Genomic DNA, 26262 nt, shown 5'->3' with positions numbered 1-26262 from the left:
GGCAGTCGCTACTAACCCAGGTTTCTTGTGATGATGCTCAGCTAATAGTGTGCGTGTTTACATTGAAAAAATCAGCTTTATCGTTTGCCCAAACAAGAGAGAATGTGGCTAAATCAAGTTGCTTGTTGGTGAAACAGCATCTGTGCTTGTTTGCTGATGTGGCTTGGAGTGTGAGTGTTCCTTCCAAATTCAAAATGTTCCAACCAAATTTCCTGATTGTTCAGGACTAGAACACTTGACAGGGGGTGGCATCTCTGTGCAGATATAGATTTGAACACTTGCACACCTCATCAATTCAAATTTTGTCTGCTTCACTCTTGTACATGTATAAAATACATGATGTGCATGAACATGTGGGCACAATGTCTCTCACAAGTCACATATAAATTATATACTATATATCACACAGACACTCATATATAATATGCACACACTGTACATGTGTGCAAGTATACACACTGACTTACACTCAAGCTATGATTTAAATAATTTCATAAGATCTTGGCATTGTAATTTGTATTTCCAGTCTGTGTAAACATATGTTATAGTGCCTGTAACAGTATGTGAGTATATTATATTGTCAGTGACATATGTGCACAGGTTTATATGTGTGTGTATGTTTGAAACTTGTTCATACTGAAGCTTCATTTGGTTGCATTGTGTCAGTGCTGAAGAGCTATTCCGGTGGCGGAAAAAAGAAGTCCTGCCTGTGCCACAAAGAGGGGGAGTGAAGGACTTTGAACCTGATGGCTCCTGGTTACAGGACAAACGCCTGGAGACTTTCTATGGAGAATATATGGGTGTATTGACAGAACCACGAGTTGAGAAAAGGTCAAACATCCAAGTTTATTTGTATTGTTATAACTTAAGGTGGTTATTCATGAGCCTGATCTGTTCAGTTAGTCAACTGGCACTTTCAAACAACTAAAAAAACTCAAGGGAGAGCAATGATTACTGTTGACATTGTGTGTGTGTGTGTGTGTGTGTACTGAGCATGTTTTTTAAGATTTTTATGTGGAAGTGAATATGACACAAGCATATGGTAAAATGAAAAATACCATCCAAATAAAAGTAATCAGTTGCTTATGTTTGCATACATCTGGTCAACATTACTGAATTGTTATAAAAACAACAACAACAACAACAAAAACCCAAAGAAAAGTAACTTGTTTTTGCAGTGAGATTAAAACTGTTTTCCATTGAAGTTTGTGATTACTACTTAGAATAACATCACATTTATAATCACAGGAGTGGCAGTGTTACAATCATATTGCTAATATTATTGAAGATAATAACAGCATGCATCATGATTATTATAAATATTAGAATAGATAAAGCATTATTATTATTAATTATCATTTTATCTTTGAGTTTGATATTAATGACAATATGAAAATTGCAAGTTGTTCTTTTACCAGTGTAAGACTAAGACTCAGTTACTAAGAGTCAGTTACTACTCCCAGGTCGGGAGCAGTATTCGCAGAACCAAATATGAAAAAGAAGAATGAGTAGGTTGACAGCATTTAACTTTTAACTTTTTTGTTCTTTTATTTTCTTCTTACTGCTTGGTACACTGTTATGGTTTGTGGTTCTCTTGCAGTGGGAATCTTGTCAAGGGATCTTGGGATTCAGAGATGAAACTGGTCAACATTGAGAAAACGGTAAGAAACAGCATCGTTTGGAGTTTATGTAACACTTTATATGTCCCGACGGAGTGTGTTAACATGCAAATTATATTATCAGTTTAGTGTGTCTCAGTTTGTGCTGTAAGCCTGTTCTCATTGACTCACTTGTGTAAAGATCAATTTAAAGCAAATTAACTCCCCTAGCATTAATTACAGAGTAATTTCCCTTTTTTACTATCTGCACCAAAACGTTTGCAAAATAAAATAAAACTTCCATGCTTAGCAAAAGAAGTTACTGTTTGAACAGAAAATGATAATAATGACTGCTCTTGTTGTTGGGTCAGAATATCAGATCAAAGTGCCAAGTTTAGAGAATACAAAAAATATAAATATAACAGTAAATGCAGTTTGCATATAATTAGGCTTCATTTTTTTTTTTTTTTTTTTTTTTTTTTTGTGCCCATCCCAGAGGTGCAATATTGTTTTAAACAAGATGACTGGAAAGAACTGAATTTTTCCTATTTTTATGCCTAATTTGGTGTCAACTGACAAAGTATTTGCAGAGAAAATGTCAATGTTAAAGTTTACCATGGACACACACACACACACACACAGACAACCGAACACCGGGTTAAAACATAGACTCACTTTGTTTACACAAGTGAGTATAAAATGGGTGGCGCTCTCAGTGTAGCGACGCGCTCTCCCTGGGGAGAGCAGCCCAAATTTCACACAGAGAAATGTGTTGTGATGAAAAAGAGAAATGCAATACAATACCATACCATACAATACAATACAATGCATACGATATGCTGGGTCTGAATGCATAGTTGAGTTATATTTGAGTGTGTGTACAAGGTGGTGTAATTTGTAACAGTATCTATATTACCTGTGTCATGAAAACGTTCGTCTTTGTTGTTTTGTATTCATTGAAAGTTACTGCATTCTTATTTCGTAGATCATATGTTAACTGTGTATTTTGGGGGGAATTGCGCTTTGAAACAATCCTCCAATAATTTGACTGAAAGAAATCAGTAATTTATGAGTTGTTTTTTGTGTGTTAAACTAAAGTACTCAGACTTTTTTTTGATAATGCAGTGCTTTGCAGTTATATTATTTACTGGATTATGATCAATAGATGTGGAAGAAAAAAAGGATGCTGGAAAGCCTTAAAATGTTCAGAAATGGTTGGCGGGAAAAAGAGAGTGTTCATGATCAACTTTACTGATTGATATGATTTGCTTTAGTTGGTAGATAATCTTTACATCTTCCGTGTGACTGTCAGGCAAAGTTCTGGATGAAGATGGGCTTTGCAAATAATGATCGCAACTGGCTACACCCAGAGGAGGCATTGTTTCTCATGGAAGTGGTATGACTCTTTCTCTATTAGTCTATACTGATCTCTTCTTGAACAGCATAAAAGTTAACACATGCATAAGTTAAGGAAATCTGTAATAAGATCTGACCTACTTTCCCTTAGGCCTTACAGCATGCACACATGTGCATCTGTGTACACACGTGTGTCAGCATGCATGTTTGTACATGTGTAGTATGTATGATTTGTGTATGTGACAGTGTGTGTGTGTGTGTGTGTGTGTTTTGGATTTTAAGAAGTGTTGATTTGAAACTGAACCGTTTGCATGCAGATTGATGAAACCAGGAAAGTAATGATATCAAATTGAATATACTCAGCAAAAAATGTTTTTGTAATTTTACAGACAGTTATAAATTTTGCCATTTTGGAATGTGTTGGTGGTACTGATAGAATATTTTACTTGTCAGAAACATTCTGGTGTCATGTACTGTCTGTATCAAACTAGTGCAAACTAGGTTTGTTTTGTTGGCTAAATGTTTGTTACAGACAGTACTAGGACACACATCCAAGATCAGAACAAACAGAAAGAAAGTGCTTAGTGAACAAAATAATAAAAAAATTCCTGCTGTTGGTCTTGGAATGAATAACAAAACAAGTGCTTAGTGCAGAAGGGAGCGAATCATGCTGGATGGCTGAGCCAGAAACAGGTCTGGGGGGGAACAGTCTCAGTATTTCATCAGGCACAAAAATTTGGCGGACAGAGCAAACCTATAGCTGTATCTTCCATCATTTTGACATGGTGAGAATACTAGCCAAACAAGGAGTTTATTAGAAGTTTTTACCAGACAAAGGGGCTGTATGTGATGCTGTTTGTGGACAGAACTGTCTGGAGGTGATGCACAATGGTGTGTCACTGAGTCTCCAGGAAGCTTACAGTCTTCTGCTGCACCCATCCTGCAACATCAGTGAGGAAGAGTACCAGGTCTTTGCTCATTTGCGGCGTCTTGGCTATATCGTCCTTCGGCATGCAGGAAAGTGGGTGGAAAAATTTGCAATATACAAATGAATAGGCTGTTACATTGTACTATAATACTTTTTTTTTGTCAAAACATTTCTCTGTGCAAAATTCGGGCTGCTCTCCCCAGAGAGAATGCATCGCTGCACTGCGAGTGCCACCCATTTTTTGTAACTCTTATTGTTACTAATGTTAGTCTGTAACTAGAACATCAGTTCCCACGTCAACATCACCACCAGCAGACTTTTTGTTTATATGTCCTGTGCTCTTTTGTGCTCAGATGGCATGCCCACCTATACAGTATAGATGTATCTGTAGTCTGCCCCACTGATTCAGCCTCTGTCTGTTCCCTTACTTATTACATTTATGGCCATCACCATACCTCTGTTCACCTGCAGATGTGCTAGGTCTTGTAGGCACTAGTTCTGATCCATTACTGTATATGCTGATCTCATTCTTTCTCTGAATCTTTCTTCCATTTTGCCATGTTTTGGATCAAAGGGCTTGTCATGCTCTGAGTTTGATAAAAGATTGATTATCAGTTAATAATTCATTACCACTTTGACCAATTAAAAATAATCATACATGTGAAAATCAGGACTTAAGATTTAGTGTCATTTATTAGAGGTGACAGCAGGTGGGTACCAGAAATTGTCTTCAGTGGTAATTTGTCTCAAGGCAGCCTGGCACTGATATCTCCCTATCGACTGCTGATGGCAGGACAGCTGGGATGAGTGGTGTAAAAGTTATGCCATTTAGAGGGTATGGGAAACGGTGAAAACAGATCTGTTCATCTGATGGTGGTCTGTTTTACTTTTCAGGCTTGACCTAACGCAGTATGAGATGAAGATTGGTCTTCATAAATACAGCAAAAAGAAAAACAAGAAACGCTCAGCAAATTCAGCAGCACAAAGTCAAAGCCTGGCAACAAGCAAACCGGACCAAGACAAATGTTTGGCTGGTTCAGTTCCAGGGGAAGGGCACAAGTCAAACTCCAGTGTAGATGGAGAATGTGGTGGAGGAGGTGGTGCTAGTGCCAGCCAGAAAACTGCAAATGGTGAGTCAGCATCTACACTTCAGTGTGCAGTACTGACAGACAGTACAAAGTGTGGACATTCTGCAAGTAAACATGGTACCAGTGCAGAAAGTAATGATAATATAAGAGACAACCCAGAACATGCCAGAAAGGCTGAAGACAGGAAAAGAGGCTGTATGGAATGTGAAAGACTGTCTGAAGACTATAAAAGAGATAACTCTGCGTACCAGAGAAGAGAAGAATCCACAAGCAAAGATCAAGAGAAAGCAGAAGTACCACACACCACGCGGAGTGGCTACAAGAGAACAAACTGCTCCCAGGATGAGATCAGCATTGAGAGCACCAGCAAAAAACTGCCAAAAAAGAAAGCAAAACTGGACAGTGACAGTGAAAGCAGCAGAGCCCTCTCACAGGAACTAAGCTGTCCACACAGTTCAGATCCATGGTCAGAGGCAACCCAACAGTCCTTTACAGGACAGAGGCATTTGCTGCTAACAGAATGGGACTTTGGTGTCATTGACTTTCCAGACATGGGTGGCAGGGACACTGTGTCACTAACCATTCCTCCGCCCCACTGTCTGCCGCCCAATACCAGCATGGAGGAAGAGTATGAAGACATCTGCATGTTTGATGTTGAAGAATACAGACAACAGCAACAACTGTCTTCTGTGATGTGAGTATGAGATTTGTAAGGAGGGTTGGCATATACAGTGTACCAGTGGTACACAGGACTAGAGATGTGTAATGCTTTTTTGACTCACTTGTGTAAACAAAGTGAGTCTATGTTTTAACCCGGTGTTCGGTTGTCTGTGTGTGTGCGTGTGTCTGTGTGTCTGTGGTAAACTTTAACATTGACATTTTCACTGCAAATACTTTGTCAGTTGACACCAAATTTGGCATAAAAATAGGATTTTTTTTTTTTTAATATTTTTTTTTATAACTTTTTTTAAAAATTTTACAAAAACATGTATACAATACAGAGAATAGTATGAAACAAACAATATACAACGAACAGTAGCATCTTCCACTACAGAGAGAGAGATAAGACAAAATAAAACAAAACAGACTATAGCAAGGCAAAACAAATCTGTAACAACAACATCAACAGCAACAACAACAAAAAAAAAAAAAAAAAAAAAAGAGGAAGATTTGTCCAGTCATTCAATCAATCAATGTTCACACCTTAATGATTGTAGTAATCATGGTGATTTAAGATGACATTAATAGTAAATAGCCTGGACCAGTTGTAACATAGCAACAGCATCAAATGTGTCAACTATTACAGTAATGGTATCTAGGGTAAGGCAAAAGTGAGTGGTGGCATTATAATGTCATAATAATAAGGAGCATGAGTATACCACTTCTGCATTATTGGAAAAGAAAGCTTGTAGTTGATCACATTGTAAAGACAACAGCAACCATAAAAGTTAAAAAAATAAACAAATAATACATATAAGAAATAAATAAAGACATGTTAGTACAAAGTAAGGACTGTTATACAGAATGGTAACTGTGGAACGTGCGAAATTATGATTAAGTAACAGTTTCCATAATTGGAAGGTAACTGTTCCACTTTGTACAGAAAGCATGATGGTTCATTAGTATATAAGATGCATGTTCTTCGATTTTGTATCTGTATCTGAGCTGTGTTTTAAATGCATTGAGTTGTGGTGGTTGTTTATTGAATTTGCATTTGTACAGAAAGTTTTTGGCAAGTAAAATGATAAAATCTAAAATGTCATCTGTAGCAAATGCTTGTGAGTTTCCAAATAAAACTAATTCTTCACATAATCGGGCATTGTATACATTATTGCATTTGTTATTAATATCAGTTTGGAAAGCAGTCCAAAATCTCTGCACAATCTCACATCTCCAAAAAAGGTGTTCAGTGGTTTCTGGATGTGATCCACAGAAGCTACATTTATCATTATGAGAGATATTCATCTGTTTCAGTGATTTGTTTGTTGCAATAATCCTATGAACTATTCTTATTTGAAACCATTTTAAGTTAACGTCACTTATTTTGTGTATTTTGTGAAATGTCTGTTTCCAATTAATGTTCAGCTGCAACAAATCGTTCCATTTCTTACAGCATTTAGGGGTCGTATTGTTTTTAACTAGAGTATCGTAATAAACTTTTGTTCCTTTTTTCACTGAATATATCATTTGTAGTGATTTTCTCATCTGCAAAGCAGTGTTGTTATCAATTTTAATGTTTAGGTTTTTTATATAATTTCTAACTGACCTTATGCAACCATTTAAAGTAAGGAAATTTGTTATATTTCCATGCTTTTGACTAAAATCTTCATAGGAAAGGAAACTGTTGTCCCCGTGCACTAGATGAGAAATATTCCAGACCCCTTTTTCCATCCAATTTCTGTATGATAAAATCTTACTTCCAATTTTAATATTTTGGTTCAGAAAGATTGGTTCTGCTAAAACTTCTTTGCTACTTAATAGTGGGACCTTCTGACAAAATTCTTTGTAGGCTTGGAAAACATGAATCCAGAACTTATTCTTATCATTAGGTGTTGGTAGACAGGGTCCATATCTATCAATATCTTTGATAACTGGATTGCTTTCTTTTATTATTATTGTCCATTTATGGTTTGAAAACTTTAATTTACGTATCCAGCTCAGTTTAAGACCTTTAACTCACTCAGTACGGCCAGTCCTCTCTTCCCCTTTACACAGACCCCTCGGATGTCCTGTGGGTGTCTGAATGACCCAACCTTTAGCTTCCGTCGTCAGAATTGTGGTATTCTTTGTCAACATTCACCTCTTCAGTATAAGAGCCTTCCGCTTGCAATATTTTGATGATGGTAATTGGGGTGAAACGCTGTTAACGTCGTCTCTTTCGCCGTTCGTATGGAGAGAGTTAATAAATTGTTTGATGTCAAACATTTCTAATCCTCCTAATATTGTACTTTTAATTACTGTTTTTCTACTTGTTCGATCCTGTTTTTTGTTCCAAATGAACTTGAAACATGCCTTCTGCAGCTCATCAATATATTCATCAGGTGGATTTGGTAGAAACATCCATAACTGGGTTATTTTTGATAAAATCAGTGACTTGAGAACAGCTATCCTTCCTACAGGGGTAATCGGTCTTTTTATCTATATTCTAAATAACTTTCTAATTTCAGACATTTTGTCTTTATAGTTTAATTCCTCACATTCTTCTAAATCAACAGTAAACCACACTCCTAAGATTTTAAATTTTGGTGGGTTCCACACCATTTTTAAATGAGGTAGATATCTAATTTGACATTGTTTTCTGCTACCCAGCCATATTGCTTGAGTTTTACCTGTATTCATAAATAATCCTGAAAAACTACTAAACGAGTCGGTTGTCCTTATGATTTCCTCAAACGATATTCTATCTCCTTTGGTCATCAGTTGGGTGTCATCTGCAAACTGTGCAATTTTATGATCTGTATTGTTAATATTAATACCTTTAATCAGTTTATTTTCTCTTATCATTATGCCAAGGATTTCAACACATAAAAGAAATAAGTAGGGTGAAATGGGATCACCTTGACGACATCCTCTCTCTACTGGAAACCAAGAAGACGCCGTTCCGTTTACTACTGCTGCTGATTTAATATTTTGATAAAAAGTACTTATCCATCTACAGAAGACTGGACCAAATCCAAATGCTTTTAACACTTTCATCATGAAAGTGAAGTCAACAGTATCAAACGCTTTTTCAAAATCTATACAAATCAATAAACCAGGCAACTGCTTTGAATTTAAATAATGAATCATATCACATATTAATCTAATATTGTCACCAATAAATCTGTTAGACATAAATCCTGTTAGGTCATCACTAATTAAAGAGGACAGCAGAGACTTAACTCTATTTGCTAAGCAAGAAGATCCAATTTTATAAACAACATTTAATAAAGATATCGGTCTCCAGTTCTTAATAAATTCTTGTGGTTTGTCACCCTTTGGTATACAAATTATTATGCCTTCTTTCTGTGTTTGTGACAGTTCACCTTTCTTCAAACCTTCATTTAGTGACCTCACAATTAAGTATCCAAGATCCTTCCAAAAGAATTTAAAAATTCAGTTCTTTCCAGTCATCTTGTTTAAAACAATATTGCACCTCTGGGATGGGCACAAAAAAAATAAAAAAAAGAAGCCTAATTATATGCAAACTGCATTTACTGTTATATTTATATTTTTTGTATTCTCTAAACTTGGCACTTTGACCTCTTATTCTGACGTAACAACTAGAGGAGTCATTATTATCATTTTTTGTTCAAACAGGAACTTCTTTTGCTAAGCATGGAATTTTTATTTATTGTGCAAACGTTTTGGTGCAGATAGTAAAAAAGGGAAATTACTCTGTAATTTATCCTAGGGGATGTAATTTATCACAAGTGAGTCTTGAAGGCCTTGCCTCTCTTGTTTTGTTTGTTGGAATAAGTTGGTCAGTCTACATATGTAAATATTTCTCCGTGGGTTTAGCTTTGTTTTATAATTTTTTTGTTTTGTTTTCTTTTAGTTTGTATAAGAAAGGAAAAACTATTTTGTAAGTAATTTTCTGATGAATTCTTTTAGTATATTGGTAAATTTGAAAAACATACGGGTCTGTGTGCCGATTTTTTTTAATTCATTTATTTATTTAGGGTATTTATTAATTATTTTTAGAGACTTTTTATGAGTTATAATGAAATGCATATTGTTGCTTTACAGTAACTATGGAGGGTTTGCAGAGCCACTTTCATATGATTTTCATGGAGGTTCCCTGGACATTTTTAGCGAGAACTGTGTGCGCATGCGCATCTCCATATCCTGTTTTTTTCCAGGTCACCGAAAGGCTAAACTTTCATTGTGGAAATCGCTGTTCTGACAAAAGGATTTTGAACATTTTTCATTTCTATTTTTGCAAGTTTACAATATATTGGGTTTTTTTGTTGTTGTTTTTGGTTTATTATTATTATTATTATTATTTTTTTTTTTTTGTGCTGCCCCATCATCTGCACCATTTCAGCGGCCTTACTCCCACGCCGCTCATTTAGATTCCCCTATACACAGCCACACCCAGGTTCGTCCATCACAGTTTCAGCGTCAGCAGTCCGCAGGGAACCATCAATGTTAGGTCACCAGGAGGCCACACACCAGAGGAGACCCTGCACTGCTGCTGAGTCACTTAGGTGGTGTTCAGTGGTGCCTGTTCTGATTTAACGTACTTAGGACACCACCTACTAAGCCCCCTACTAACGACAATAATGACTTAGTTGTGGAGCCAGACTGAGTGAGTGTCCCTCCCAGAGTGGAGACAGCCCCTCTTGAAACTGCCGACACTGAAGACATTGACAGGACTCACCCCAAGCACAGAAGTGGAGGGGTATCGAAACTGAGGTCACCATGAGAGCAGGACATGAAAGGCCACAGACTTTGAGACTGTTTTGTTTATATTGATGATAATGGAGGAGGAGGAGGACGATGATTATGTTGCTATGGAGGTCCATTTTGGTTTTCATAATGATATCCCGGCGTTAACCAGGCCCGAGAGATACAGACACTTGCAGTGTTGGTCAGGTAATTAGAGCAACACACCCAAAGACGCATCCTGGAAGTGGATGACACTCAACAGTGTGGTCCCAGTCTCCCCATTTAAGCCCACAGCACACTCAACTCTGGGTAGGAGCCGGCCATGGGCCAAAAAACCCACCTCTGCTGGGATTCGAGCCCGCGTCCTCCCAGCTGTCAGTCCATGACGCTAACCACTTCGCCACGGCAGCTGATCAATATATTTGGTTTTCTTATCATTATACCCATTACTTGCTGTAGTCTTCTATGTTTACTTTGAACGTGTTTCTTGTCACATTTCAGCCATTGTGTATTCAAACCATTTATAAACTCTGCCGAAAAGTTGTCTGAACACAGGCAGTGCAAACTCAGAAAAGCTAGTTACGGTGGTGGGCTGCCCTTGATGTCATATGACCTGCTTCTTGCTCTGCAACCAAGAAAGGGTCCACCATGAAAGCGGGCCTGCAAACCCTCCCTGCTAAGTGCTATCTCATGATTTTGTCAGAGAATTTGCTTCATAATCATAGACCACAAATTTAGTCAAATGCAGTTGATTGTGTGTAGTTGAAAAATATTGAGAGATCATTCTTTATAATATGATATATATATATATTATATATATGGGAGGAGTGATGACCTATATATATATATATATATATATATATATGGGAGGATTGATGACCTAGAGGTAACATGTCCGCCTAGGAAGAGAACGAACGAACGAACGAACAAACAAAATTTTATTTTTTTATTTTACGAGGGTAAAGGAGTAAGCACAAAGTACTTTTTTACATCCAGCCCTCTGGGCATAAATAATAATTGGAAAAAAAGCAACAAAGTAACAAACAAACAAACAAACAAAAAAAAAAAAAAAAAAAAAAAAGCGAGAGTCAATTCACAACACCAACGTCAAAATTGCATAAGCATGTGCAAACATAAACATAGAACTTATGTACAATACAGTATCGCAATAGATGAATAACAAGGACAATAGGGTAGGGGCGTGGTGGAGAGCGGAAGGAAGAAGGCAGGGGAGGCTGACAACAGACAGATATAGTAACAGTAACAGTGGAGAGACATAGAGACTGACAGGGGAGGAGAGAGGCGTATATATACTGACAATCTATACATGATTTTTTGTTTATAATTGATATGTGTCACATAATCACATGTTTTTCAATAAATGTGCACAATATATGTTTTTAAAGTTAGGGATGCTTTTTACAGTGTTTACATTGAGGCAGGATAATAATTCATTCCATAAACAGCCCCCTGAATAAGACAAACTAGATTTAAAAAGATCGATCCTTGGAAGTGGTACCATAACTTTATGAAGATGACGATGAGTGTTGGTTACAAATTTATTCTTCAGTGAGGGGGGAGCAAATCCAGACATGATTTTGAACATAAATAGACCTTTGTTAAATAGAAGTTTTGTTTTCAGTGGGAGGATATCGAGAGTTTTATAATCAGATACAGTCAATGATGAAGATTTTAAAAGAATCAATTTTACAGCTCTTCTATGCAGACTCAATAGAGGTTTTATAATACTGTCACTCGCCGAATCCCACACTGTCGAAGCATAGTTAATGTGTGATTCTATATAAGTACTGACAAATAGTTTTCGGCAGTGAAGATCCAAAAAGTGTTTGATTCTAGACAGTTGATAGATATTTTTTGAAACCTGTTTGCATAACAGAGAAATATGATGTGACCATGACAAATTATTATCGATAGTGATGCCAAGGATTTTATGGTGGTCAACTTCTTCAATCTTGTCACCTTTGATGAAAATAGGCGAACAGTTTATGGATATATTTTGACGTTTTTGTCTTGTTGTGATTATTAGGAATTTTGTTTTTTTAGGATGGAGACACATGTGGTTTACTTCGGACCATTCAATCAATTGGTCAATACTTTCCTGAAGAGAAAGAGATATGATACATAGGTTAGTATGACTAGTATGAATGGTGGTGTCATCAGCAAACATTTCACATGGTGTCTTGATAGATAAGGGTAGGTCATTAATATATGCAGAAAATAAGATAGGTCCCAAAACAGAACCTTGAGGTACACCATAGTTAATTGGTAATAACATTGATTTTGAACCATTTGTGGACACAAGTTGTTTTCTTTCAGAAAGAAAAGATGAGATAAGTTCTAATGTATTCAAAGACAAACCATAAATCTTTAGTTTTTTCAGGAGGAGAGAATGATCAATCACATCAAAAGCCTTCATAAAGTCGACAATAAGAGCTCCAGTAATTTCGTTATTATTAATGTTAGTGAGCCATTGATCTACTAAATTTGTTAGTGCAGAATGACATGAGTGATTAGCTCAAAATCCAGACTGATATTGGATGGAACAAGTCAAAATTATTAAAATGCTTAAGAATAATTTTATGTTTATTTATATGATTTTCCAGGGGTTTTGATAATATTGGCAAAATAGAAATTGGTCTGTAGTTTGATGGTTCAGAGCGATCACCATTCTTATATATAATATAGGAATAACTTTAGCAGTTTTGAACGTTTTGGGAATCTTATTTTTTGTAATACTTAAATTATATATGTATGTGAGGGATTCTGCTATTATAGGAGCTGAGAGTTTTAATATTTTTCCGTCTATGCCATCAAGACCTCTTGTACTAGTTTGTTTTAAATGGATCAGAGCATTATAAACTTCATGTACACATATCAAAGGAATATCTAATGTGGATGAAATATTTTTTGATTGACAGAATTTTAACAGAGCATCTAAAGAGTTAAGGTTTGATTTGTCTGATTTTATAATTGAAGTAGCTATGTTACAGAAATGTGAGTTAAGTCTATCTGTGGATATGTCTGTGAGTGATGTAATTTGTGTGGCTCTATTCTTATTTTTCAACTGATTTATGGCTTTCCACAAAGACTTACTATCAGACTTAGAAGTGATCAACTTTTGAAAATATTTCTTTTTCGCTAAACGTTTCATGTTATTTACTGCATTTCTTTGCTTTTGAAAATCTTCTCGGGTTCCAGTTGATAAAAGAAAATCTCTGAAATCGATGGCGTCTTCTATGTCTCCCGTTATCCAAGGCTTTTTCAGACTGGTTTTTACACGTTTAGTTTTGAATGGGGCGTGTTTGTTGTAAATGTTGAGGAAATTATGATACCATATTTCAAACGCTTCATCTGGATCAGTAAACTGATAAACGAGAGACATAGGAGAGTTCATCAGGTCCATCAAAAATGAATCAGGATCAAATTTTAAATAACTTCTGTATGTGATAACTTTATGACAGTTTTTTGGTATCTTGATACCTTTTTTAGACCATGTGATACACACTGGAAAGTGGTCGCTACAGCCAAAGGTTGGAGAGCATATTTCAGAAAGAGTCTTTGTGGAAGTTGTGTATATGTGGTCGATGAGTGTTTTTGAAGTGCGAGTGTTTCGTGTTGGTTTGTCGATTAACTGATTGAGATGAAAGGATTCGTATGTTTGTTTCCAGTTCAAATTACATTTCAGTAAATCTATATTAAAGTCACCCAATAAAATAATTTCATTTGAGAGCAGAGAAGCGTCTTCCATCATTAGCGTGAACTTAATCATCCAGACAACGTGCTCTGCAGGATTCCTATATATAAAGCCTATAAGAAACGGTTCTGATTTTTTAAAGTGTACCTGGATCCATACTGATTCAACATGGTGGTTTTCGAGTGATTGAATTCTTTTGAATCTAATATGTTCATGAACATAAATAAGTAAGCCTGTTTCCTTTGGATTGAAAGGATCCTTACGAACGACATTATATCCAGGCGTGGTTAGGTCCGAGTCTGACATATGTTCTGATAATCTTGATTCACCAAATCCAAAAATGTGAAAGTTTTTTCCAAAATTATTCAATATATCAGAAACATCAGATAACTTATTAATTATATGATTGATATTTAGAAAGCCTACTCTCAAACCTTCTCCCAATGGCCATGCATCGCACGTCTGGGGTGTGTTAGCATTCATGATTATCTTAAGCTGACAATATAAGTACTGAAAAATTCAGTAAACAAGACACTGGACAATCTAGATTATATGGGAAAAGTAACAAAAATAATAATGTCAAGTAGATAGCAATCAAATTGAGAAAAAAAAGAGAGTAAATTCTGAAGATCAAACAAGTGAGAGAATCTGAGCACACTAGTTCGAATCACAGCTCAACCGCCAATATTTTCTCTCCCTCCACTAGACCTTGAGTGGTGGTCTCGATGCTAGTCATTTGGATGATACGATAAACTGAAGTCCTGTGTGCAGCATGCACTGAGCACACATAAAAGAACCCACGGCAACAAAAGGGTTGTTCCTGGCAAAATTCTATAGAAAAACCGACTTCGATAGGAAAAACAAATAAAACTGCACACAGGAACAAATACAAAAAAATGGGTGGTGCTGTAGTGTTGCGACGCACTCTCCCTGGGGAGAGCAGCCCAAATTTCACAAAGAGAAATTTGTTGTGATAAAAAGAAATACAAATACAAATATGTGGATTTATATTGTGCCTGTCCTTGGTCAGAGACCAAAGGAGAAGTCAGTACAATGAGTAAGGGCTTTTCAGATACAGTCATTTGCACAACAGGTTGCCTATCTGGGTAGCAGCTTACAGGGACCTGCCTTTGGGCACTCGTTTCCTGTGTCATTCAGTCAGGTTTCTGTTGGATACACACACACACACACACACACATCAGTTTTTCATGTGTATGATGTTTTTTTACCCAACATGTAGTCAGCCATACTCAATTTTCAGGGGTGTGCATGCTGGGTATGTTCTTGTTTCTATGACCCGAATGCTGACATGGATTACAGGATCCCAATATTCCTTGTGATCCCGGTACACTTGGTAATAAAGACATATTCTATTCTATCTATTCTATTCTATCTTTAATGTGCATGTTTGATCTTCTGCATGCTTATATACAATTGATTTTCTGTGTGCATTTAACCAGTTGAGTGCCTATAAGACATCAGCTGACATCCTGCAGAAAGTTTCAGTTTCAGTCTCACTGCGTTCGGACAAAAACCTATACGCTACACCACATCTGCCAAGCAGATGCCTGACCTGCAGAAAGTGTTGCCACAGTGCACTGATGTCTGGCATGTATTTTGATTTTTCCTTCGTCGGAGTGTGGAACAGGGAACACAAACAGACTCTCAATAGTATGTTTAATGTGTCTGGATCATAAACATACTATTAAGTGAGCATTCGTCAGGTGGATGACCCCTTTTTTTCTCAATGATTTGCTAACTGGACCAATTGGAGCGCACCTGTAAAGGTTTGCCTCACAAGCCATAAACTGATAAAGGCGTTGGAGAGTCAAGGGAAGACAGTGGTCCCATTCAGTGGATTTACACAACTTTGCAGGCTGTGCTGATGATTATGTATGAGTATAATGATGAACTGGAAAGTGATGACAATGACAGTGATGAAATTGACAACATGTGACTCATTCTTCGGTCCGTCTGTCCAGTTAAACATTATTTCTGAGCAATTGACCATGACTGACAGTGCAGGCTCGACACTTTTACATAAGTTGAGAAGAGGGGTAGAAGAGATAGAGGAGTGGTGTAAGATTGAAGGCTAGACAGAATGCAGGCTATGGGGCATGGCACCAACCTGTCATTCAACTGTTTTTCACAATGGCAACAGGCAATAATCTATGATTTTCTTGAATCTCATGGTTGACAGATGATAGATGGGAATCCCATGTTTTTATTTACTTTTTCACACTTTTTGTTACTGATCAGTTGTTGGATTCATTTATAGAAGAAGCAAACCAGATGCACAGCACATACTTTGTTAGATCATTTACAACAGGAGGAAGGGAATATCATCAAAGCACCCTCTCTTGTAAAGGGGGATGCTTTTAGGTGAAAGAAAAACTTGATGATTCACTCTCTGAGAACATTATTGACTTTTTTTCATGACCGAACCCACATAGGTGGTTGCTGGGACAGTTATTCACATGACTACAAGTGTTGTGATTGTTATCATAAACTTATAAGCTGATTTGTTTTCTTTTACAGGTATACTCAGACAGTAAGCATTTTATTTCCAACTGTGATTTGTTTTGTTTTTTCTGGGTGTTATTCTGTGGAGGTGGAAATTGACTTTTTTATGCATAAGAATTATGATCTCAACTTTGAAATGCCTTAATAGTTATCTGCATTCAAAATAATTGGGGAAAAAAGCCTGGATTTATGAATCCACATTTATTTTCCTTCACAAAATTGTTCACTTTCATTCTGTAAGTGTATCTCCTACAGTTTTTGTGCTATGAATTAAAAAATCAAAAACATTATCCCTGAATCCTCAAAATTCCCTGACAAGGGGAGAGCACCTTTTTTCTTTTTTTTGTCATACAAAATTCTCTGGCATTAATAATAATAATAATAATGGATACTTATATAGCGCACTATCCAGAAATCTGCTCTAGGTGCTTTACAAAAACGCTTTTGTTAACATAAAACATTACATCTATGTTACATACACACACCAAAATGTGACTACACACACACACACACACACACACACACACACACACACACACACACACTGCATACATACATTTTAACATACGTGTGTGTCTAACAGCTACCCTAACACATAGGCAGGCACAAACTTACATAAACACACGCACACACAATACACATTCATTTACATGCATGTAATTATGTACACATACATATGTATACATACATAGTCAAGCACAGCTAACACAAAGGAAGTGGACCTGCCACAATTGAACTTACTGCTGAGGGAAAAGGTGAGTTTTGAGACGAGATTTAAAAGATGCGAGGGAATCAGAATGACGGAGGTTATCAGGGAGCTTGTTCCATGTCTTTGGTGATTGAAAAGAAAACGATCTGTGTCCATAGGTCTTACTTCTGACATGAGGTATCCTGAGGAGTCGAGTATCAGAGGAAGAACGGAGCTGGCGAGACGGGGTATAGATATGGAGGAGTTCAGAAAGATACTTGGGGCCAGATCCGTTGACAGCAGAAAAGGTCAGAGTGGATAGCTTATAGTCTGTTCGATCAGAAACAGGCAACCAGTGGAGAGACTTAAGGAGAGGAGAAACATGGTCAAATTTAGAAGCTCTGCAAATGAGTCTGGCAGCGTTATTCTGAATTCATTGGAGTCTGTCTAACAGATATTTGGGAAGGCCGGCCAAAAGAGAGTTGCAGTAATCCAATCTTGAGAGAACCAGAGAGCATACAAGTGTCTTGGCTGCATCAGTTGAGAGATAGTGGCGGATAGAGCTGATTCTACGCAGTTCCAAATAGGCAGCTTTACAGATATTCGAAATGTGCTGTTGGAAGGAAACAGACAGGTCTAGGATTACACCAAGACTGCAAACAGAAGGAGAAAGTGAAACAGGTGTGCTATTGATCAGAACAGAGTCAGGGAAGGAAGGATGTTGATGAAACTTCTTTGGACAGGTTATCATAAATACAGTCTTATCATCATTTAGTTGCAGCTTGTTGAGAGTCATCCAGTCCTTTAGACCAGATGCTGGAGATCACCTCAGTGTATTCACTCTGGCACAGCCATCATGTCGAAGATCACCTCAGTGTATTCACTCTGGCCACAGCCATCCTGCATTGAAGTGGCAAACATCTTGCATTCACTCCGGCCACAGCCAGCCTGCGGGAGATCACCTCAATGTATTCACTCCGGCCAAAGCTGGCCTGCGGGATATCATGTCAGTGTATCCACTACGGCCACAGCCAACCTGTAGGAGATCACCTCAGTGCATTCACTCCGTCCACAGCCAGCCTGTAGATCACCTCAGTGTATTCACTCTGGCCACAGCCATTCTGCCAAAGATCACCTCAGTGTATTCACCCTGGCCACAGCCATCCTGCCGGAGATCACCTCAGTGTATTCACTCTGGCCACAGCCATCCTGTCAAAGATCACCTCAGTGTATTCACTTTGGCCACAGCCATCCTGCCAAAGATCACCTCAGTGTATTCACTCTGGCCACAGCCATCCTGCCAAAGATCACCTCAGTGTATTCACTCTGGCCACAGCCATCCTGTCGAAGATCACCTCAGTGTATTCACTCTGGCCACAGCCATCCTGTTGGGGATCACCTCAGTGTATTCACTCTGGCCACAGCCATCCTGTTGGGGATCACCTCAGTGTATTCATTCTGGCCACAGCCATCATGTCGAAGATCACCTCAGTGTATTCACTCTGGCCACAGCCATCCTGCATTGAAGTGGCAAACATCTTGCATTCACTCCGGCCACAGCCAGCCTGCGGGAGATCACCTCAATGTATTCACTCCGGCCAAAACTGGCCTGCGGGAGATCATGTCAATGTATCCACTACGGCCACAGCCAACCTGTAGGAGATCACCTCAGTGCATTCACTCCGTCCACAGCCAGCCTGTAGATTACCTCAGTGTATTCACTCTGGCCACAGCCATCCTGCCAAAGATCACCTCAGTGTATTTACTCTGGCCACAGCCATCCTGCCAAAGATCACCTCAGTGTATTCACTCTGGCCACAGCCATCCTGCCAAAGATCACCTCAGTGTATTCACTCTGGCCACAGCCATCCTGTCGAAGATCACCTCAGTGTATTCACTCTGGCCACAGCCATCCTGCCAAAGATCACCTCAGTGTATTCACTCTGGCCACAGCCATCCTGCCAAAGATCACCTCAGTGTATTCGCTCTGGCCACAGCCATCCTGCCGGAGATCACCTCAGTGTATTCACTCTGGCCACAGCCATCATGTCGAAGATCACCTCAGTGTATTCACTCTGGTCACAGCCATCCTCCTCCCGAAACCTGGAGGGGGTCAAGCTGGTGTTCTCTTGACCCCCTCCTGGGGGGGTCACTACCTTGTCGTGGTCGGGAGGCTTAGTGGCCAGTGATCAAGCGAGCTATGTCGGCGGGGGCATCAGTGCTTCTTGGGGTTTGCTGCTCTAGTCCCAGGTCTTAATTGACAGCCAACATAGCCATTGTAGCTGTTCAGGCTGAATAAGTGGTGGTTTTCATACTGATGCCCCTGATAGGGCTTCCCATGTCGAACAGGTCGTGAGTGAGGCCCAAACTAAACGTGACCCACTGTCCCTTTCGCTATTCTCTATTCTTCTTTTTACCGCCTCTTTTCTGTCCTCAGCTCCCCATCAAACCTTCTTTTCCACATTCTTTTTTCTCTGCGGCCTTCTTCAGGCCCGCCGTGTTTGCCGTGCGGCGCAACCTGTGATGGAGGGGAATGAGATCCTGGGGATTGAGAGAGCACGCTGCTCTCAACACATCCCTTTGGCTCGGACCTCTCCTAAGACAGGCGGCACACATTGGCCCGTGTGTGTCAATCGGCTACCCCTTCGTGGGGCTGGGTCAAGACTGGCAGTTTGGAGGCTAGCGAGGATAACCCCCGTAGTGCTCAGTTCTCTGGGAGCTGGGCATGATCGGGGGGGAACACGTTGGAGCTAAGCTGTTAGTCGTATATCCCCCCCGAAACCTGGAAGGGGTCAAGCTGGAGTTCCCTTGACCCTGGCCCCTAAGTTGGACCTCATGGTGGGTGGGTAAGGGAGGGATGAATATATAATTATTAAAACATGAATTCCAAACAAATACACCCCCCTAAACTTGGCAAAAGAAGGAGACCAGGAACAGACGACTCGGACTCTGATTCGGAGGTCAGTGAGACCTCTGGATTTTGGCCGTCGTGGCTTGTGGTGGAGGGCGCTGATGACGACAAGCCCTTGTCGGCTGTCAGCCCCTTTGCTATCCAGAATGGCTTCCAATGTCTGGCGGGATCACTGAAATCTATCAAGAGGCTGAGGAGCGGAGCATTTTTGGTGGAGACAGAGTCTGAAGCAGAGATCAAGAGCGAGCTGTCCTCTCAGGGAGTGACCGACGTTTTCAGGGTGACAGTAAAGAAGGGGTCGGACAGAGTCCCGACCAACACAATTTTCCTCACCTTCTGCTGCCCGAATGTCCCCAAGGACATTCGAGTCGGATACCTGATGGTGAATGTAAGCCTGTACGTGCCGTCCCCTCTAAGATGTTTCAAATGCCAGAAATTTGGACACGTGCGGGACCGATGCAAGGAGGAAGAGGCATGTGGCACCTGTTCAAAGGCGGCGCACCAGGGCGAATGCGTCAGTCCAGCCCGTTGTGCGAACTGTGGAGGCGGCCACCCGTCTTCATCAAAAGACTGCCCCGCCTGGAGAAAAGAAAAGGAAATCCAGAAGGTGAAGATGGAGAAGAAAATATCATTCTTTGAGGCAAGAAAACAAGTGGAGGCCGTGTTGCCTAAGGCTTCTTACGCCTCTGTCGTCAGACCCAGGATGGTGGACGTCGCGGTCCAGGCGACGTCCACAGGGACGCAGACGGACGACGTAACTACCTTAATAGAACCGTTGGCCTTGGGTGGAGGTGCCGTGTCCACCTCTTCCCATCCTGTATGGCAGTCCTCAGGGGCTGCTGGGCGGGAGCGGAAAGCCTCTGGCGGAGGCACGTTGCCCGCCTCCCGTCCCCCCCACCCCCCGGCCCCCTCGCCCCGCCTCTCGTCTGCCTGGCCCTCGGGCTGGCGGGAGTGGCCAGAAACCCCCCGTACCTCCAAAACTCAAGGAGGGGAGGGTTGCGGCCTCAGCGGGATTGGGAAGAGCCGAGGTGGTGGATATTCCGGCTTGGTCGGAATCGGAAAAATTAAATTCTAAAAATAGGTACTCGATCTTGGCCGACCTTGAGCCACCGCAAGCAGAGGAGCAGGGGGTAGTGATGGAATAGGCTGCTGCTTTATTTTTTTAACCTTTTTAACGGCAGTGATCCACTGGAACATCCGGGGGTTCTACGCCAATTTCCAGGAACTTCAGCGCAGCTGCTTTGTTATGCTTTGAAACCTTCAGTGCTGGCGCTGCAGGAGACTCTGCAAAGAGATGGCAAGGTTTTATCTCTCTCTGGTTTTAGCTCCATTTTTAAACCCACTCAACCAAAGCAAGAGGGATTGACGGGAGGTCCCTTTTATACAGTACAGTCCCTTTACAGGCGGTGGCAGTCAGAGTCACACTTGGGAAAACCATCACTGCTCTCTGTACCTTCCTCCTTCCCTCCGTGTTCTGAGGCAGGACCTCATGAACCTGGTCGACCAGCTCCCACGACCGTTTCTACTGTTGGGCGACTTCAATGGACCCTCCCTGCTCTGGGGAAGTGAAATGACATCAGCCCGAGGTCTTCTTTTGGAAAACCTTCTCTCCGATATGGACCTGTGCTGTCTTAACGACAAGTCACCCACTTACCTTCATCTGTCCTCTGGAAAGCTCTCGTGTTTAGATCTGTCGGTCTGCGATCCATCGTTGGCCCTGGACTACGAGTGGAGAGTGCACGACGATCTGCACGGGAGTGACCACTTTCCTGTCGTCCTCCGCCCCACAGATGGGGAACGTGACTCTCTGCCTGACCGCCTGAACTATGACAAAGCCGACTGGGAAATTTTTACCACAAAGATAAGAGCGGAGCTGCAGGAAGAAACAGTATTAAAAAGCAAGGACCCTGCTGACACTCTGACTCAGATCGTTTTAGATTGCGCCAAAGCAGCAGTCCCATCGTCTGCCTCCAAGCCTCAGATGCCAAGAACGCCCTTGTTCAACGCAGAATGTTGGGAGGCCCGTAAGTCTTGGAAGAGAGTGCAGCGACGCGTCTTTCGGAGACCGATAGCGTTCGAACCCATCAACAGCTGAGGGCGAAAGCCAGGTATGTTTTTAAAAAGAGCCAGAGAAAGTCATGGAGAAATTTTTGCTCTTCCTTAACCTCCAACACACCCAAGAAGAACGTGTGGAGGGTTTTAAAAAGAATTAAGGGCAAAAACGTCTGCCCAACTTTTTATCACCTTAAACTTTCAGACGCTATGGTCACAGAGAAGAAAGCAGTTGCCAGTTTGCTTGCCTCCACAATCGAACAGAACTTGAGATCTGCCAACAAATCTGCTCGGTTTCTCAAAACCAAAAACCTGACAGAAAAAAACACCATGTAACTTCTCTTCCGACAACACAGAGACTTAAACCTTCCTTTCACTATGAATGAACTTAAATCTGCCCTTCAGACCTGCACGGATTCCTCTCCAGGAATGGATGAGGCCCATTATAAACTCTTAAAACATCTTCCCGAAACCTGTCTGGACACCCTGCTCAAAGTTTACAACCACATCTGGTTCACAGGCTTTTTTCCCACCCTCCTGGCGGAAAGCCCTCATAATCCCGGTGCCGAAACCGGGAAAAGACCCCTCGAACCCCTCCAACTACCGCCCAATAGCACTGACCAGCTGCATCTGCAAACTGATGGAGAAGATGGTCAACGGTAGACTGATGTGGAAACTAGAGACTGACGGCCCTCTGGCGAAAGAACAGTGCAGTTTCCGCAAGCATCGCTCTACCGTTGACCATCTGGTTCATCTGGAAACCACTGTAAGAAATGCCTTTTTAAACAAACAGCATGTGGTGGCCATATTTTTTGACTTAGAGAAAGCTTACGATACCACCTGGAAATTTGGAATCCTCTCAGACCTGCACAAGCTCGGCTTCCGAGGACACCTGCCCCATTTCATCCACAATTTTTTGCAAGACAGACAATTCCAGGTGAGGGTCGGCACCACCCTGTCCAACATTCACAAGCAGGAGCTGGGTGTCCCGCAAGGGAGCATTCTATCGCCGGCTCTCTTCAGCATCAAAATTAATGACATCGTTCAATCTGTTCAGAAGGGATCGGACAGCTCGTTGTTCGTGGACGATTTCGCCTTGTATGCAACTGGCAGCACGTATGCCAGCATCCAGCGATGGCTTCAGCTCTGCGTCAACAAAATCCAGTGTTGGGCAGAGGAGAATGGCTTCACTTTTTCATCCTCCAAAACTGAATGTATTCATTTTCATAACTTTCGCCAGTTCTATCCGGACCCTGAAATCCGTCTGGGGAAATCCACCATCCCGGCGGTCAAGGAAGCCAAATTTTTAGGGGTTGTCTTTGATCAGAAGCTGAACTTCCTCAGCCATATCAAACAGCTGAAAATATCTTGCCAAAAAGCCCTGAACATCATGCGAGTTGTAGCACACACGGGCTGGGGTGCTGATAAGAGAACTCTCTTGCACCTCTGCAGAGCCCTGGTCCGGTCCAAACTGGATTACGGAAGTGTAGTATACGGTTCGGCCAGACCGTCTTACCTGAAACTGTTGGACCCTATACACCACCAAGGGCTCCGTCTCAGCTTAGGTGCGTTCCGCACCACCCCTGTGCACAGCCTGTACGTAGAGGCGGGGGGACCGCCTCTCTCCAACCGCAGACTGAAGCTGACCCTAAACTATTATTTGAAATTGTTTTCTGAACCTACAAACCCTGCTTATGACGCTGTATTCAACAACCCTTTTGACAAGAAATTTAAAGACAACCCAAACTGCATCCCTCTTCTCGGACTCCACATTCAGCCGCACTTTGAAAATGCTGATCTGGATGTCGGTGGCATCTCAGATTTCTCCAAGTTCCCCGACAGCCCTCCGTGGACTTTTAGAACACCTGAGGTCCGATTCGATCTGGCCTCGTACCGTAAAGACTCCACCAGTTCTCTGGCCTACAGAACTTACTTTTCGGAACTCTGCCACAAATTCCCCACTTTTCAAAGTATCTTCACTGACGGTTCCAAGTCAGAGGACGGAGTCGCTGCATCTGCGTTCTGTCCCGCCTTTCCTGACCGGCCCTCAACGGAACACATCCTGTCTGACTGCTCGGTGTGCACTGCGGAACTGACCGCACTGGTTCTGGCGGTAAAAATGGTTCTCTCTTCAAAACAAAAGAGATTCATGATCTTTTCCGATTCCTTGTCAGCCCTGGAGGCGATCGCCTGCAGGAATATCACTCATCCCAAACTGCTGGAATTTTATGAAGCTTTTACTCTCGCAACGAAGAAAGGATACGAGGTTGTGTTGGCCTGGGTTCCCGGACATGTTGGCATTCGTGGTAACGAAAGGGCGGACCTGCTGGCCAGGAACGCTGTAAAGAAAGAATTATCCAGATCCTTTGTACCATACACAGACATGAAGCGGAAGGTGAACACTTACGTTAAGGATCTTTGGCAAGAGGAGTGGAACACCCAGAAGGACAACAAGCTCTTCCAGATCCGTCCACACCTAAAAGAGACCCTCCCTTTGGGGGTGAAGAACAGAAAGGAGGAGTCTGTGCTGTGCAGACTGCGTGCGGGGCACACTTTTTTTTTTACTCATTCTTACTTGTTGAAGGGGGAAGAGGCCCCTCGATGTATTCCCTGTGATGAGCCTCTCACCGTGAAACACGTGCTCCTTGACTGTTGGGATCTGCATGACGTTAGACACAGACATTACATGGCGGTTTCTTTGAAGACTTTGTTTTGTGATGTCCCTCCGTGGGTGCTGATGGACTTCTTAAAAGAAGTGAACATTTTTAACCAGATTTGAAGGTTTTAAACTATAGAAGTTTTTTTTTAAACTTTGAAGTGGAAAGTTTGAAGTGGTGACTCGTTTTGTGTTTTTTTTTGTATCCTTGTAGTAGTTATTAACGCGGCGATAGCCTTGAGATGGCCTTAGTGGTCGGCGAGGCTCTAAGCACCATAATTTCATTTCATTTGCCGGAGATCACCTCAGTGTATTCACTCTGACCACAGCCAGACTGTCGGAGATCATCTCAGTGTATGATGGGCGCAATAGCCTGTTGGTTAAAGCGTTGGACATGCAATCTGAGGGTCCTGGGTTCAAATCTCGGTAACGGCACCAGGTGGTTAAAGGTGGAGATTTTTCCGATCTCCCAGGTCAGTATATGTGCAGACCTGCTTGTGCCTGAACCGCCTTCATATGTATACTCAAGCAGAAGATCAAATATGCACGTTAAAGATCCTGTAATCCATGTCAGTGTTTGGCGGATAATGGAAACAAAAACATACCCTGCATGCACACCCCTGAAAACGGAGTATGGCTGCCTACATGGCAGGGTAAAAACAGTCATACAAGTAACATACGAGTGAATGTGGGAGTTGCAGCCCACGAATGAAGAAAAAGAAGAATCTCAGTGCATTCACTCCAGCCACAGCCAGCCTGCCAAAGATCAACTCGGTGTATTCTCTCCGGCATAGCCATCCTGCCAAACATCACCTGGATATATTCACTCTGGCACAGCCATCCTGCTGGAATTCACCTCAATGTATTCACTCTGGCTACAGCCAGCCTCTCGGAAATCATCTTAGTGTATTCATTCCAGCCACAACTGGCTGCAGCTATTGCCACGTGTGGGATGGAATTCTCCATCACATTGAACTGACCTTTGCGCGCACATCATCAGTGAAACTTTCCTTTGAAAGTCAGGAGGAACCAAATGAGGAGATAATGCTAATTAAGACAATACACACTTTTACACTAGCTTCGTTTCCAGGAGAGTTTTCAAATAGGCACACACATTTTCTTAGGCTGTCTGCAGAAAAATATATTAGCAGAGTACAAAGGAATGGAATGGGAGGAGTAACCAGAAGAAGGTTTAGAAGGTATTCCAACAACACATACTTTTATTAGAAGATATTTTGTGATTATGGATGAATTTGAGAAATGAAATAATTAGATGTTGAACTACAAAGTAGATGTTGGTCAAGAAGAATAATAATGTAGACGAAGAAGAACGCAAAAATTTTATTGTAAGTTCACCGACCTGTGTACATTTTGGGT

The 26262-nt window shown here is 41.1% G+C and overlaps 1 protein-coding gene across 1 annotated transcript in view; it reads left to right on the top strand.

Moving 5' to 3' along the window:
• Nucleotides 1-26262, top strand: part of LOC143281321 (uncharacterized) — a 56329-nt gene that overhangs the window by 17850 nt on the left and 12217 nt on the right. Inside the window, exons 2-6 of the mRNA XM_076586553.1 lie at nt 667-831; nt 1601-1661; nt 2911-2994; nt 3821-3975; nt 4777-5664. Of these exons, the coding sequence (XP_076442668.1) occupies nt 667-831; nt 1601-1661; nt 2911-2994; nt 3821-3975; nt 4777-5664 (1353 nt within the window). The remainder of the gene's footprint in view (nt 1-666; nt 832-1600; nt 1662-2910; nt 2995-3820; nt 3976-4776; nt 5665-26262) is intronic.

This window comes from Babylonia areolata, chromosome 1 (assembly GCF_041734735.1).
Source record: "Babylonia areolata isolate BAREFJ2019XMU chromosome 1, ASM4173473v1, whole genome shotgun sequence".
NCBI classification, from domain to species: Eukaryota; Metazoa; Mollusca; class Gastropoda; order Neogastropoda; family Buccinidae; genus Babylonia; species Babylonia areolata.
Note: the sequence above shows the minus strand (reverse complement) of the source record. Positions and strands in the feature narration are given on the sequence as shown.